Raw genomic sequence first — 16810 nt, forward strand, 5'->3', positions numbered from 1 at the left:
TTCTCCACATTACATATGGAGACAGGGTCAATTGTACCTAGAGCTTGCTGATTCAGCTAGTCTGGCTTTTACCCTGAGTCATCTATTCAATCTAGTACAAGCCCTTAAAAAATGTTTTAAATTTTCTCTTACATTGTAATGAGAAGATGTATGCATATTGCCTTATCATACATTAGAGTAGTTGAATAAAAAGAGATACATCTCCTAATACACTGAAATTTATTTTTTAGGCACAACTTTTGCCAAAAGTGTTTACTCATTATTTTACAAATGGTTAAACTTTTCAGGAACTATCAATGGCAGCACAATTAACAAATGGATTGACTGGGGGGGGGGGTATCCTAGATATATGCTTAGGTTTTTTTTCTCTTTAATTTTATCTGGGCTTTAGATATTTCCCCCTTTTAAAATTATAATTACACCATTTCTCTTCCCTCTCTCAAAACCCTCCCATATACTCATTTCAACTCCCTTTCAAATTCACGGCCTCTTTTTAGCTGTTACACACATATATACATGAAAACAAGCTTTTTAAAAGAAGGGTATTTTATAGTATCTATGGGAATTGTTTCATTCCCTGGCTTACAATTCCTGACTGGCATCCTGTCAGAATAGACTCTTGGGGAATATGTAAATGGTCACTTTCTATCTTTCTCTGATCTCATTTGGGGCTACATCTCACTTGGCTCACCATATCTAATCTCACTGGCTGGCTTTCATTCTGTTCCTCTTAAGATGCCATGATCACTTCTACCTTGGGTTCTCAAATGTCACTTGCTTACTGACAATGCCTAGAGGAGATCCCACCCTAGAGCACTATTCTACTTAACTGTGTCCATATCATTTCAAAGAATTTTGTTCACTTCACTGTCCTTGTCTGCCTTACCTCTGGATCAGCACATAACATACAAAGAATATCCATACATGTTGAATGATGAATGTGTAACTACCTCCAAACTTTAAAGAAAACAGGATACTTATAACCATAATATGTTCATAGTCTGGTTAATTAAACTGCTACTCAAATCAAATGTACCCTATGAACTGTAGTTGGAAGCTTTTCTCTGTCTCACCTGGTCCCAGTGGACTGGTTTCTCTCCCACCCACTGGTCCCTGCAGACACTTATTAGATAATCATTCTGAGTCTTAATATTAATTATAGCTGTTTGGCTGATGGCTCAGGCTTCTTACTGGCTAGCTCTACATATAAATTAAACAATTTCTAATAATTTTATATTTTTCCACGAGGCTCATGGCTTCTTACCTCACATCTTGCTTCCCTGGCAGTTTTATGGCTTCTCCCTGACTCTGCCTTTTTTCTCTCTGCATCTTTGTTTGGAATTCCCACCTAGCTATATTTTTCCTGGCCACTGGTCAAAACAGCTTTATTCATCAACCAATAAAAGCAACACATAATCATAGCACACAGAAGAATATCCCACATTAATGAACACTGTGCTTTCTCTGAATTCAAAGTTTTTTTTTTGCTTAGAGATAAAGCATCATAAAAATATTGATAATCAATTTGAGGATTAATGGGTCAGCCACCTTTGTTCACCATTTGGCCACAACAAAAGCACACCCTGAGCACATAGGAAATTACTTTTGGTTGATAACATCCATTAGTATTAAAGTAGCTATTGTACTTTCTGTTCCAATGATGGGGTGAAGGAGAGAAGCCTAGAAACAGGGTCCAAACTAGACCTTAAACAGACTGGAATGCAGACAGGAGCTGGGGAAAGTCAGGTAGACTATGCCCTGATGATTTTCCAATGCCTCCTGTTTCCATTTTATTTTTTTTCTTAATTTTTTATTTTTATTTTTTTCTGTGACAAGATCTCACTACATAGCCCAGGCTGGCCTCTTAGTACTGTAATTACAGGAGTGTTTTGCCATACCTGGCATCTTTATATACTGAACAAGCCCTCTGAATCTTGGTACCCAACTTTTAGTACTTTCTACTTGTCCTTTTCTAATTTAAGACAGTAAAGATTATTATTTAAAAATAAAAATGTTAGTTTACAACCCCTGTAGGGTAATTCTTTAAACCAGATCTTTTCCCCAATTAGTCACTATTATCCTAATTCAATCAACAAATATTTACTAAATCCCTGCTCAGCACCAGGACAGACCCCAGTGCTGCTAGGTCTTGGAAAGCCCTTTGAAAGGCTATGTGAATACATTTCTTGAACTGAAGGCTGTGCACTAGGCACTACAAGGTATGCAGCCTGGGAGCAAGGAAAGGAAAGAGTCCTTCCCTACTGTGAGTGTAGTTCATGTAAACAATTAAGTAAAATGTGGACCACATCTTACAGAACTTCTCACCCTATTAGGAGTCATAATCACTAAGAGATAAGAAGTTTCCATGCATTTTAACTAGGTAGGAAACTTGGGCTCAAAAACTTAACTTAGGCATCCAAAGCCACCCACATGGTGTTTTGAGACAGAGCAATATCTAAGGCACCTAACTAAGCCTTATCAAAACAACAAATCCCTGTCACCCAGATAGCTTTTCCAGTGGTCTACTTTAACCTTACCAGTTGTTTGAAGATTCTTCAAGTTAATAATAGGTTCTGCTACTTCCATGCCCACGTGCAGCAAAGCCAGGACCACAGGTACAAGCAGAAATCTTTTCTAGTTTTAGAAAGCTAGATGTGGCTTTTTTTTTTTTTTTCAAGACAGAGTTTCTCTGTGTAGCTTTGGAGCCTATCCTGGCACTCGCTCTGGAGACCAGGCTGGCCTCGAACTCAAAGAGATCTGCCTGCCTCCGCCTCCCGAGTGCTGGGATTAAAGGCATGCAGTACCAACACCTGGCTTAGATGTGGCTTTTAAAATTTTTGGACTCCTAATTTTATTCCTTTGCACATTTTAAATCCTTTAAGGAACACATTTAAGTCCTTTTACTCACACCTTCTTAGACCCAGAACATTTTTTGTTTAAACTACTAGTCTCATTTTCACTCTTCCTGGTTTCTTTTTGCAAATATTTGTATATTTTTTTGGTGCATACTTACAAACATAATGGTCTACGATATAAAAACCATTTTCCTCCTGGAAACCTAACTCAAACCCACAACAAGATGTGAAAATGAGCACAAGTGATGTAAAGTTTTAACCGGTGTGAACTTTCCACCCAGCTGCCTGAGTGCTCCACGGTCCAGCATTCTCTGCAATTCGACTCACAAACCAGCTCAAGCTTCTACTTTTCCACACTTATGAGTATTTTTGTAGTGACAGTAATGGTTACTATTTTTAGCAAACTAGAAATCAAGAAGGAAATAAAGAAGTCTCAGTAACCAATTTCTGCTATTGAAGAGACATTACTAAAAGGCTCCTTCATACTATCAGCTCTGGTTTTTGATCATAAGCTAATGAGACAACTCAGCCATGGAAAACATACTCAAGAAAGAAATCCAGTAGGTGAATTCAGGGGGAAAAGATGTGTTTCTGCTACCAGAACGAATCTCTTCAGTGCTGGAAAATGTTTACATGCCCAGATTATAGTTAAGGGCCCATTAAAAAACATAACACCATAATTTGCCCTTTACAACATTCTGTAAAGCACAAAGTTGTCAATTTATAAAGGATATCACAAAACCAACAGAACAAAGAAGTGTAAAATTGAAAAGCCCCCAAGTATAAAACATACCTGGCAACGTGAGAAAAAGCATCCACAAGGACAGATTCAAATTCTCTTGTGAACTCAGGTCCTTTCCTTTTACTGTTTTGGATGACATCATTTGCTAAGTACAGAAAAGTAAGCTTTCTATTTGATTTGGCTGGAAAAAAAGAAAAAGAAAAGGACAATTTAACTTATACCAAAGAAATTCTAATTAGTGACTGTTAGGATATTCCTAAAGAACATTAGGGATGAGAAGACGGTTCAGCAGGTAAGGCACTTGTCACACAAACATGAGGACTGGAATTTAGATCCCTAGCACCCAAATAAAATGCCAGGTGGAGGTGGGTTCTTTGAGGCTGGCAACTAGTTCGTCCAATTGCTGAGCTCTGGATCTGAGTGAGAAATCCTAACCTGCTAGCATAAGGTGGATAGAGAATAAGGACACATCAACCTCTGACCTCTGCATACATATGCACATAAGCTTGCGCGCGCACACACACAAAAGAACATTAAGGTGAGTGTTACCTCTCAGAGTAAATAAGTGTCTGAATAAAACAATGGAATAAAATAAAGGAACCCCTTAAAGTTTCTAACATGCACATCTAGGGATACAACTTTGGAAGAAGAATGAAACACATCAGCGTCATTTTTGTGTTACTTTAACCTAGGTACTTAATTGGCAGCAAAAATGAAGATAATTCAAGGAAAATTCTTCTTTTTTTTTTTTTTTTCAAGACAGGGTTTCTCTGTGTAGCTTTGGAGCCTATCCTGGAACTTGCTCTGGAGACCAGGCTGGCCTCGAACTCACAGAGATCCACCTGCCTCTGCCACCAGAGTGCTGGGATTAAAGGCGTGAAAAATTCTTAAAGCTAAGCTAAACCAAGGTGTTCATTCACTGTACTATGAGGACAGACATGTACTTCAAATACAATCTTCATTACAAAACATTCTAGAGTGAAACACTGAGTCAGGATTCAACTTTGAAAGAAAATCTTGCAACTGATAATCTTTCCTTGATAGCCAATAACTATAGTCAGCCAATGGTACTGACTTACAGTCCAGAAGACTCTCTAGATACACCAGTAAACACAAACATGCAGAAATGCTGTGTTATTGTTGAAAATTTACATACAACCCAAATCTGAATACACAAAATCATAGCTCCCACAAAAGCCATAACTCTTCTCTGTTACACATACAAAATATACTATTTTCTAGTACTCTATATGGTATCATATATTAAATCATAAAAGCTTCATGCAATACACTTGAGTTACTGCTACTTGGGGAACACTACTGAATTTTCTGGCTTCTATACACATAAGTTCTCAACCCTAAAGTTATATCACTAACATTTTTAGTCCCAGTTTTCTTTTAAAAGAAATAAATATGAATATAATAAGATGTTTCAAAACATTAAGTTTTCTTCAATGCTAAAGAGAAAAGTCTAGAAATATTTATGCCAACTTTTACACAACTCTGTACCTACTCTACTGCTCTCAAAGAACACTTTTGAAAAGTACAGCAGGTAGAAGATCTGACATTTTAAAACTCAGCTACAAGCCTGGCAGTGGTGGCACACAATTTAATCCCAGCACTCAGGAGGCATAGGCAGGCAGATCTCTGTGAGTCTGAGGCTAACCTGGTCTACAGAGTGAGTTCCAGGACACCCAAGGCTACATGGTGAAATCCTGTCTTGAAAAGCCAAAACTCAAACCAGACCAAACAAACAAACTCAGCTACAGAATAAGCCAAATTAAAAACAGGGTTTAAAAATTATAAGGCCAGGCAGTGGTGGCTCATGCCTGTAATCCCAGCACTCGGGAAGTAGAGGCAGACAGATCTCTGTGAGTTCGAGACCAGCCTGGTCTACAAGAGCTAGTTCCAGGACAGCCTCCAAAGCCATAGAGAAACCTTGTCTCGAAAAACCAAAAAGAAATAAAATAAAATTATAGTTGTTTGTTTTAAGACAGAGTCTCAATAAATATGCCTGGCTGCACACTAAAGTTTAAACTATACGCTAAAATGCTCACAGAATTAGATAGGGAGATAGTAATAGCCATCTAGTAAGAACCGAATTTAGATAATTACCTGAGGAGATTGTGGCAAATCTATACCCGTCATAATGATTATTCAAAAGCAAAATAAAGCCAGACACATTGAGTAGTGCATACCTTTAATCCTGGGAAGACAAAGGCAGGAAAATCTCCATGAGTTTGAGGCTAGCCTGGTTTACCTAGGCAGTCAGAACTACATACTGAGACTAGTATTTTTTTTTTTTAAGTTAAGAGAAAAGCATCAATAGTTGACACAGTTTTTTTTACTGTTGTTACAAAGGTGGGATTATAGCAAGACTGGAGAGATGGCTCAGCAGTTAAGAACACTCCTATAGTTGCACATCCTTCTCCAGGGCCTGATAAGTGTAGTCCTCCTCCCCACCATCCCCACCAAAGAAACTTTGCTTTGCAATAGATGGAGACCATTACAGAAAACCACAACCAATCAAAATGCAGTTGCAGATCCAGTCTCATCTACAAAAACAAAACCACCGACTGTGCACGTAAGGCTCAGGGATCAGGAGAGGGGGTAGAAAGATATTATGAGTTGGAGGCTATATCCATAAAGTCTCATCAATGTGACTGCCTAAACTTAACTTATCAGCTGAACAAGGACAGCAGCAGACAGGCTAACATGGACAGAGGAGAGACCCCTAGGCCTCAACCCTACACAAAGAACTACAGGAAACTAAAGAATGCTGAGAGAGGGAGAAAGCGTCTTTCTCTGTGAAGAACACACCAGTTGGTTATCCAAAACCAAATGGTCAGCCCTGAAAACGTACATATGAGTAATGTTATGCAGACAGAGCAGGTTTTATTAGAAATACATATATGTGCGTGTATACATATAAGTACGTAACAACAATTATTATTATTATTATTATTATTATTAATAATAATAATAATAATAATAATAAAAGGCTATGCTGGCGTGGTAGTGCATACCTTTAAACCCAGCACTGAGGAGGCAGAGGCGGGCAGATCTCTGTGAGTTCGAGATCAGCCTGGTCTACAGAGCGAGTTCCAGGATAGCCTCTAAAGCCAGAGAAACCTTGTCTCGAAAAACCAAAAAAAAAAAAAAAAAAAAAAAAAAAAAAAACACCTAATTTTAAAAAATGATGCAATTAAAATGTCACACAAATTAGACAGAATAAAATCAAGAGTGAAAATAGAAAAGAGGAATATGATACTCGACTTAGACATATTAAAAGTCCTCAGTTCTGATAAGCATCTAATTATGTAACCCAAAACTCAGGGTATATGCTTTGGTCACTCAGTACAACTTTTCCTTTTATGACTTTTAAAGAAATAATAACAAACTATTATTTTGATTTAAGGGGGAAAAAAAATCACTCCTACAGCTGGGTATGACATGCCTTTGATCACAGCACCAAGGAGGCAGAAGAAGGCAGATCTCTGTGAGTTCCCAGCCAGCTGGGGCTACATAGTGAACTCTATCTCACAAAAAGAGCAGGCTCACTGCTTTTCCAGAGGGCCCAAGTTTGATTCCCAGAACCCACATGGCAGCTCAAACTGCCTATAACTACAGTTCCAGGGCCTAAATCACATTGAGTACCCAAAAAGAGCAATACAAGTACCCTGTGTGTAGCAGAGCTATGACAAAGACAAAAACACTGTATACACATTCCAGTACTCCAACTCTGAATGACAATATGACAAAATGTATCTTCCCACCTCCTACCAAAGCCCATTCCAAACCAGTAGAACAAGTTGCTGAGTAAAGCTTAAAGGACTGGCTAATCAAAACATTTTTGATGTGTAGAGAAAGGGCTACAAAGTATTTTGGAAAAAAGGAACTATTTACCTACATTGTGACCACAAACAAACAAACACCATTAAAAAATAATTCATCTTGGCCAGGTGTGGTGGCACACAGGCCTTTAATCCTAGCATTTGGGAGGCAAACACAGGCCTCTGGGAGTTTGAAGTCAGCCTGGTCAATATAGCACAGTTTTAGGCCAACCAGGGCTACATAATGAGAGGGAAAAAAAATTGTCTCAAAAAAAAAAATCATCAAATAGCATTTCAATACCAAAATATTCCATAAAGGAGAGAAGTTCCACTTACAATTTAAAAGGACCAATTAGTAATTCCGAGAATGTGGAAAGAATGTAACATATTAGAAAGGAAAGCAATTCCTAAGTGAGAGAAAATCATTTTTGTACAGCTCATAAGTACTTTGGTGACAACTCAAAGGCAGTGGCAATGTCTTAGATGGGGAAAACAACTTCTCCATAAACACAAAAGGCCATTTTTAAAAACTCAGGGTGAGCTAGAATGCAGGGGACTAGTCAGTTTCAACACCAGAGCACAAACCGCTTTCTACTTTAGTTTGGGGACATTTTCAGTTCACAAGGGAAACTGGGTAGAAGATGAACACACACCTCAATGCTTGAGGAAGAACTCCAGTTCTGCAAGATCCAATCTGGTAGCCATCAGCCATGGGTGGACAGTCAACATTTGACTGAGCAAATAAAACTGGGGAACTTAATCATTTTATTCAAAAGTATAGTTCCTTTGTCACCATTTTAAATGGCCAATATCCACATGTAGTAAGTGGCTACCCTGTGGAAAACACATACTACAATACCGAGACTGCCACAGATAGCTGAAGCAATGCTGCTTAGATCTTTAACTCAAATATGAAAACATCAGAGGCACAACTAAACTACTAAACTAATTTTTAACTAGGTAATAGACAAATTCTAAGCACATTAGAAGGCCTTGATTAAAACAAACCTAGTGAAAAAGACTAACCAAGAATGAAGTAAAGGTAAAGGACGGGATGGGATGGGACGGGAGAGAATATTCCACAGAGGAGAGCTAGCTGCACTCAGCCCACCTTCACTCATTAATACCACTAGGGACTTGAAAAGGTCCAAGTCTTGGATATCAGTCCTCCTTGGGTGCATGTCCTAGCTACAGACCCCTGAACAAGCCACTGATCTTGCTGTATCTATAAAATGGGGACAGGAATGCCAGCCTACTTGCTACAAAAGATTCTATCAGGTAAGATTAGAGATAAAGAAGCTTCAGCAATGAAAGTATTCTCTAGATTACTATTTTTCAAGAACTCAAACAGGGTACAGTAAGGAACTGAGAAGGGTTCGCAAAAGAAAGTTGAGATGGGCCTACAATTTCAAGATGATCAGGAGATTCTACCAAACAGAATTCAGCAGAGGTCACTGGCAGTTTTCTCATATCTCCCCAGATGTTGTAGATACACAGTCTGGTACAGCAGACTGGGCACCCCAGGCTCTACCTAACTGCTCCAGAGAGCTGAAGGGATTCCTATCTCAGTATAGCAAATCATAACTGGGAGGTTCTGCAAGAGACCTAGAGTCTAGATTCCTGAAAAAAAAAAAAAAAAAAAAAAAAAATCCAGGATTCTGGTGCCTGCATAGCCTCTCTAGTTCAAAGCCCTTGAATATACCATCATCCACTTCAGTTTCCTCATCTACAACAAAGGGTGCTACCTACCTCAGAGAGTAGAGACACACATGGAGTTACTTTCCACTACACTTCCTCAGCACAATGTGAGTTAGCATTGTATGTGCTATGCTCACTGCTCCACCCCAAGTGCAGCCACCTGAAGGCAAAGACCAAGTCGAACACGGGGCAATCAATAGTCCTAACTCACCATTTCTACTGCAAGCCTGCACTGTGCCTACAGCACACTAAATGTTTACTGGATTATCCTGGCTTCTTATCTCAATCGGCTTTGTCGAACCCTGGGGTTTCCCATCTTCAAGGTTCCTACTTCAAAACGCCCTGAGAATTAAAAGAACAAAACAACAAAAAGAACCATGGAGTATAGTGGCACATGCTGTTAATCCCAGCATTTGGGAGGCAGAAGCAGATGGATCTCTGAGGCCAACATGGTCTACGTAGGGAGTTCCAGGCCAGTGCAGAATAAATAGTGAGGCCCTGTCCTGAAGCAAAAACAAAAGCAACCTACATACAGTGGCATATGATAAAGCCACGGCAATACAAATTATTACCATCTCCATTTTCTAAAGAAGGAAACACAAAGAGCACAGAGGTTAAGCTGTTGGGGTAAGTGGCAAAGACAGGCTTAACTTCCAAATAGATGCCAGAGATAACTTGCTATTAAGAGTCCAACACGGGGCCTGGAAAGTAACAGGCAGAGCTCACTCAATGAACATCAGATTCTGCGAGTCTGAATTTACTGGCAAGTGCAGAAGGCTACCCAGTTTACAGGGCTGTTCTGAAGTCTATGGATAGTGACTGACATGGAGTAAAGGCTTTTTTGTAAGTACAACTAACTTTGTGTCCATTTTACAGGTAAGAATACACAGACCTAGGGATATTAAGAGACATGCCCAATATTACTTAGCTAGAAAGTTGTTTGCACCAGGTCTCATTGTAGAGAACGCTGGATCTTACTCCAAATGCCCGTAACAGGGTCTGGTGCGTAATGCTCCAAGCTCCAAGAACAGCCAAAATTTAAAAACAAAACAAAAACACAACTGTCGCCAAATGTGAGGGGGAGCCTGAGAAGAAAAGCAGCTTAATTAACTCCAAGTCTGGACATCTGAGCCCTTGGAACCTCAGATGAGTATCTTACATCTTACTGGGCCTCAGTTTCCCTCTCCAAGCAATGCAATAACACTGTCTCCAATCGCAGAGACCCAGGCCTGCATAAGCAAGGCTTAATTAATAAGCAGCTAGAGACGCCTGGGGAACACACCCATGGGAGAGCCCAAGGTTGGGGGTGATCACCTTTGCGGAGCTCGCGGTGCCACACGGAGACGATAGGTCCTGCGTGCTTGCGGTGGTGGATGAGCCACAGGGACAGGGTCTGCACGCTCTGCTGAGAGTTGCTCAGCTCTGAAAGCTTCTTTTCCAGCGCTGACTCTGAGAAGGAGGACATGGTGGCGACGGTGAGGAGCGGCCTGGGCCACCCGGTGAGACGGGGAGATCGACCGCACTCGGCCCAGGCCTCCCCTGACAGGCTGCGGGGCTCTCCGCCGACTGACAGACAGCTAGGGGTATCAGACTGGGGGAGGGGACAGGTCTCCGCAGTAACAGCCACCCGCGCCGCCGCCACAAGATGGCCACCCGACCTCTCACCCCGCCGCCACGGGGTCAAAGGGCAAGGGCCACAGCCGGGCGCCGAGAGGCTTCGGAGCCGGAGGAAAACGATCCTTGGGAAGGGAGCAGCCTCTTTCGGCCTCGCTCAAGAGACTTCGAAGGGGGCAGGCCGAGGAAACAACCCCAGATCCTCGGACGCCGAAAGGCGCTTTAACCGCTCGCGCCCGCGCGCCGGCGTAGTAAGCCTCACGGGAGCCCTTTCTCCCGCTCCCGCAGAACCTTTCTGGCGCCGCGCGGCGCTCTACTTACTCGTCACTTCCGGCTAGGTACAGGAGGCGGGAGAGTGAGGGAAAGACTGGAAGACGAGGTAAGAGTGGCGGGAGCGAGAGGTAGTTCGGCAGTTTAGAAGCGTCCAGAAGCGGATCCTGAGGGGACACTGAGGCAGAAAGCGCGGGGCCCGGGTGTGGGAAGGGCCGCGTCGCTCAGGTGGCTGGCCCAGGCCACGCTGCCCCTCCGTGCCTGGCTCACACACCCCTCCCCCACCCACCACTCCCCCGGGCGCGCTCCTCTGGGTCCTTCAAGACACGTACCCTTTGCAGCCCTCCCTCCACGTTGGCTCTTGTTCTGTCTTCTGAAGTGAGGACCCTTTTCTCACCTGGTTGCTAGGCTCTGGATCAGCCGCCTACTTAAGTCATGGAACTATATCTTCTGTTGTATTGACCTTTTTAAAAAGAAAAAAAAATTGAGGGATGTGGAGAAATGGCTCAAAAGGTAAGAAGAGGGCTGGCTCTGCCAGAATGAGGACCTGAGTTCCATCCTAACAGTCATTAAAAAGCCCAGGTTGGTGGACCAGGTCTGTAACTCCAGTGCTGTGGGGCTGAGGCAGGAAGATCGCTGGAGTTTTCTAGTTGCCAGCTTAACTCCAGGCTCAGCGAAAGACCCGATCTCAAAGGAATAAGATGGAGAGTGATTGAGCAGGACATCTGACATCCTCCTCTGGTCTCAGTGCGTGTACCCCCCCCCCACACACACACACAAAAAAAAATGTACAATTTCCCTGATCGTTGTTAAACTTATTTGTAGGCCCATCCCAGACTAGAAGACATTCCTGGTTTTTATTTTTTCTTCTTCTTTTCTTTTTTCTTTTCTTTTTTTTTTTGTTTTGTTTTTTGAGACAGGGTTTCTCTGAGTGGCTTTGGAGCCTATCCTGGCACTCGCTCTGGAGACCAGGCTGACTCACACTCACAGAGATCCGGCTGCCTCTGCCTCCCTAGTGCTGGGATTAAAGGCATGCCCCACCAACGCCCGGCACCTGGTTTTCTTATTTGCTTTGTTCTAAGTGTACATGCTTTGACCCCCTCACCTGGACTACATCACGATCATAGCTAGCACAGTGAGAAATTGCTATGTGCTAGACATTTTTCAAAGTCTCATGGTTTAACAAATGAAAACAGACGGTTAGAGAAGTATAGTGAGCATGTAAGTTCCAAGATCACATAGCTAAGATCTGAGTGAAGAGAGTGTATCCTAGTGTGTCCCAGCATCTGGGATCAAAGCTGAGTTCATAGCTGATTGAATGAATTAACATAAAAGTCAGCACCTACTCATAATTATAAGCTGGAGCTTTTGAACTAGGTGTGGTGGTGAACACCTTTAATTGCAGCACTTAGGAGGTCGAGGCAGGTGGATCTCTGGGAGTTCGAGACCAGCCTAGACTATATAGTGAGCTCCAGTCCAGCTAGAACTACAAAGTGAGACCCTGCCTTTAACAAAAAAAAAAAAAAAAAAAAGGCTAGGGCCTTTGAGACTTAATCTAAACAATGGCTGAGTATTATTAACTGTCATGTACTAAGTACCCTTGTACTAAGTCTATGTATACATCACATTACTACTAAATCTCAATCCTTAACAACAGTGCTCTGGAGTGGGGATTGTCATCACCATTTGATAATGAGAACACATAAAACCTGGATAAATAACCTATCCGAAGTTGCTCAAGCATAGCAAGAAAATGGCAAAACTAGAATTCAGTCAAGGTCACCTGATTCCAAGTTTTCCACCTTAGCCAAAGGTTCTTTCATTCAGTAAATCATTTTTGAGCACCTGTGTCTGAAGCACTGTTAGTAGGCAAACATAAAACATCCCCATCCTTGGGAGTTGACCTTCTGCTAGAGAAGATAGAAAACACGTATGCAAGTATAAAATGAGTCAAAAATGACAAGGGCTTGCATAAAAATCCAGGAAGCCAAGGGGAGCAGAGAATACATGAGGGTCGGGAAGTATATAAGTTGGTCACATAGGAGTCTATTATATATGCCCTTCAGAGAGGATAAAGTAAATATTTAGTCATCTTGCAAAGAATTAGCCATAAGAGTGTTGGTGGCTCACGCCTTTAATCCCAACACTCGGGAGGCAGAGACAGCTGGATCTCTGTGAGTTTGAGACCAGCATGATCTACAAGCGCTAGTTCCAGGACAGTTCTCCAAAGCCACAGAGAAACTTTGTCTTAAAAAACCAAGAAGAAGAAGAAGAAGAAAAAGAATTAGCTGTAAGCTGTCTTTCCAGGTATCGAGAAAACCAACTTCAAACCTTTGTAATTTTGAGGGGTAGAAAAGATGGTATAACCAGAATGATAGAAATCAGAAGGGTAGCTAGACATGAACCTAGAAAAGAATGGAGGAACCATGTCACATGGGCACATGAAGGCACAAGTAAGGATTTAATGTTTCTCTGAATGGAACAATTGAAGGCAGCAATTTTATTCTTGATTGCACTGTATGGTCATTACATTTGCATAGAGGCTTTGCTTACATAAGCAAGGCTGTTATGTATGAAACAGTCATGGTTCAAAAAAAGACAGGAAGATCAGTTTGTCAGCTGTTGTAATAACCCAGGTAAAAGGATGACTCAGACCAGGATTGTACCAGTGGAGGAAGTAGGAAAAGGATGGAATATGAAGATATTTTAAAGGAAGAGATAACAGGATTTGCTGGTAGACTGGGTTCGGATATGAAAGAAGACAAGGGTTGAGGTGGCCCCAGGAATACTGACCTAAGCAATAGAAGGATGGAATTTCTGTTTACTGAGTTTAGAAAAAAAGAGAGGGTAGCAGTTTTGGGGCCTGAAAAGGACAGGGTGAACATGTTTGGTTGAAAATGCTTATCTAGAAACATTCACCGATCACTGGTCAGTGTCTGGGGAACCAGTTCTAGGATACATGCACCACACCACAGGTGCCACATCATCTCTAATTTATATATAGCACAATGTAAATGATTTGTAAAAATTGTTGCATGGGGCTCGGCGGTGGTATTGCACGCCTTTAATCCCAGTGCTTGGGAGGCAGAGGCAGGCAGTTCTCTCTATGAGTTTAATGCTAGCCTGATCGACATAGTGAGTTCCAGGATAGCCAGGGCTACACAGAGAAACTCTTGTCTCAAACAACAAAAAAAGTTGTTACACAGTTTTTTTTTTTTTTTTAAAGAATAAATAACACTAAGGAGCAGAATACATGTTCAGTACAATCACAGGCTTTTTTTTTTTTTTTTCTTACCAAATATTTTTGGTCTGTACTTGGTTGAATTGGTCGTTTAGGGCTCACAGGTACAGGGGGCTACCTATACAGATACATAGGCAATTGGACTTATCAGCCTGGAGTTCAAGGGCAAGTTCTGGGCTACAGATAAAAATATAGGAGTCCTAAGGGAGAAGGTTCAGGAAGAGGCTAAGGCTTAGGACAGGTTACCATGGAGACGTCTGGAAGATGGAGGTGACATGATTATTCAACTGAGCCTCTTCCGTCTTTTAATATTCATTCTAATAGGGTTGATGCTCAAGTCCTGAGCCAGCCTTGAATCTCCAGAACAGCTTCACTTTGTTGTAACCTATAGCTTCTTAAATACTGCTAAAGTGGGTGTCCTGATGTTTAGTTTAGAATGTGCGTGTCTGTGGACATAAGGAAATTAGTCTTTAGGTTTTTGTTGTTGCTGTTTACGTTAATTTTGTGTGTGTGTGACTTCACACATGCATGCCTAGCATTCTTGTGGCTGTCAGGACACTGCAGGAGTTGGGCCTCTCCTTCCATCATGTGGGTCCTGGGATGGAATTGAGGTTGTCAGGCTTGGTGGTAAGCATCTCCACCCACAGAGCCATTTCTTCAGTAACCCTACCCCTTAAAACCATAAAATGTTTTTGTTAATGTTTATTTATTTTGTGTGTTCATGGGTGTGTGTGAGTGTGTGTGTGTGTATTTGCACGCTCAAGTGCATGCCCATGTTGAGGTCAGAAGACAGCTTTTCAGAGTAAGGTCAATACTTCTACCATGTGGGGCCGAGGGATTGAACTTGTGTTGTTGGGCATGATGGAAGTACTTTTGCCTGCTGAGCCTTCTGTCTCTAGATTGCTAGTCTTTTTTTTCTTTTTTCTTTTCTTTTCTTTTTTTTTTTTTTAGGCTGGGTCTCTGCATAACCTTGGCTGTCATGGAACACACTCACTATGTAGATCAGGCTAGCTTCAGACTCACCAAGATCCTCCTGCCTTTGCCTTCCAAGTACTGGAATTAAAGCCTGGCCCTGGCCTTAGTCTTTAGTTGTGTGCCAACATCCTACTGACTTCAGAAAATGGAAAGTTTCTTCCACTTCTCTTTCTATATTGTGCAGAATTGGTGTTTGTTCATCTCTTAATGTTGGTTAAAATTTGCCAGTGAATTCTTTTTCTCTATTTTTTTTGATTAAGTTTTTAGTGGCAAACTTGTTTTCCACAGAAGTTGCAAAGCTTCTTCAGCAGTCTTTCCTAATATCTAATTACAATGAATTTATTTAAACCACTTTGTCTCTGCTGTGGTTGGGATAGGGCTTGTTGGTCGTATAGTGCTTAGTGTATTGAAACTTAATCTCCATTATGGAACGTTGAAAGAATGGGCACTTTGGCATTTAGAGGTATGGCCTTTGGGTAGCAACTGGAATTATTAACAATTAAGGATGTTAGCCGAGCGTTGGTGGGACACACCTTTAATCCCAGCACTCGGGAGGCAGAGGCAGGCGGATTGAGGCTAGCCTGGTCTCCAGAGCAAGTGCCAGGATAGGCTCCAAAGCTACACAGAGAAACCCTGTCTCAAAAAAAAAAAAAAAAAAAAAATTAAGAATGTTAAAGTGGAGCTCCCCGATTGAAGTAGCTTTATATGATAAGGAGAATCCAGACAAGTGCACACATGCACTCCCTGTCTCTTATCATGTGATGCCCTGTGCCACTTCAGGGACTCTGCTATCAAAAAGACCATCACCTAGCACAACCCTTAGATCTTGTACCTCTAGAACTATGAGCCAGAACAAAGTAGTCTGCCTCTGTGTGTGTGGTTTGTGTGTGTGTGTGTGTGTGTGTGTGTGTGTGTGGTGTGTGTGTGTGTGTGTGTGTTTTAGTTGTATAGCCTTTTATTAGAACTGAAATGTGCGTCTGTTGAACAACATGAATAACTATAACTGCTGACTTGCTGTATTCTAATGTGGATCATTTATAAATGCAATTTTTAATCTCTGTGTATGTGTGTATGATGTATATGGATGTTCGTGTGTATGAATTTGAGTGTTAGGTGCCACAGCATGCATGTGGAAGTCAGAGGACAATCTCAGATGACAGCCCTTGTCTTCCACCTTGAGATAGGAGTCTCTTATGGTTTGCAGCAGGGTCTCTTAGCTGTTTGCCACTGTATGGACCAGGCTCTCTGGCCTGAGAGTTCCATGGAGTCTCCTGTCTACCGCCAATCTTGATGTGGGAGCACTGCGATTACATACAGATGCTGCTACTGTTCCCAGCTTTGCATGGTGCTGGGTATTCAAACTCAGGTTCTCATACATGCACATGCACAGTAAGTGCTTTACCCACTCAGCCACTGACCTGCAATTTTGTTTTAAAAGCTTCTGCCCATTTTTGTCTATTTTCACAACTTTACTGAAAGTGGAATTTATGTGCATAAGTCTGAAAAGAGTACAAATTTATAGTGTGGTAAATGCTTTCTGGGTTACTATTAAAATCTGCCTGCTCTGACTAAACCTTTACAT

At 41.6% G+C, this 16810-nt stretch overlaps 2 protein-coding genes across 4 annotated transcripts in view; one reads left to right on the forward strand and one right to left on the reverse strand.

Moving 5' to 3' along the window:
• Rprd1b (regulation of nuclear pre-mRNA domain containing 1B) overlaps positions 1–10950 on the reverse strand; it is a 49751-nt gene extending 38801 nt beyond the window's left edge. For 2 of the 3 annotated variants that reach the window (XM_027421254.2, XM_027421255.2), the window contains exons 1-2: positions 10443–10950; positions 3649–3778 (exon numbers count right to left, since the gene is read on the reverse strand). In XM_027421254.2, coding sequence (XP_027277055.1) covers positions 3649–3778; positions 10443–10593 — 281 coding nt within the window. In that variant the 5' untranslated portion in view covers positions 10594–10950. Of the gene's footprint in view, positions 1–3648; positions 3779–9339; positions 9471–10442 lie in introns of all 3 variants that reach the window. The other variant, XM_027421256.2, reaches the window with a different exon arrangement.
• Positions 10951–10992: 42 nt separating this feature from the next.
• Tti1 (TELO2 interacting protein 1) overlaps positions 10993–16810 on the forward strand; it is a 51840-nt gene continuing 46022 nt past the window's right edge. The window contains exon 1 of the mRNA XM_027421253.2: positions 10993–11121. The gene's annotated coding sequence lies outside the window, so the exon portion shown is untranslated. The remainder of the gene's footprint in view (positions 11122–16810) is intronic.

Source organism: Cricetulus griseus, chromosome 6 (genome assembly GCF_003668045.3).
Source record: "Cricetulus griseus strain 17A/GY chromosome 6, alternate assembly CriGri-PICRH-1.0, whole genome shotgun sequence".
In the NCBI taxonomy this organism is placed as follows: Eukaryota; Metazoa; Chordata; class Mammalia; order Rodentia; family Cricetidae; genus Cricetulus; species Cricetulus griseus.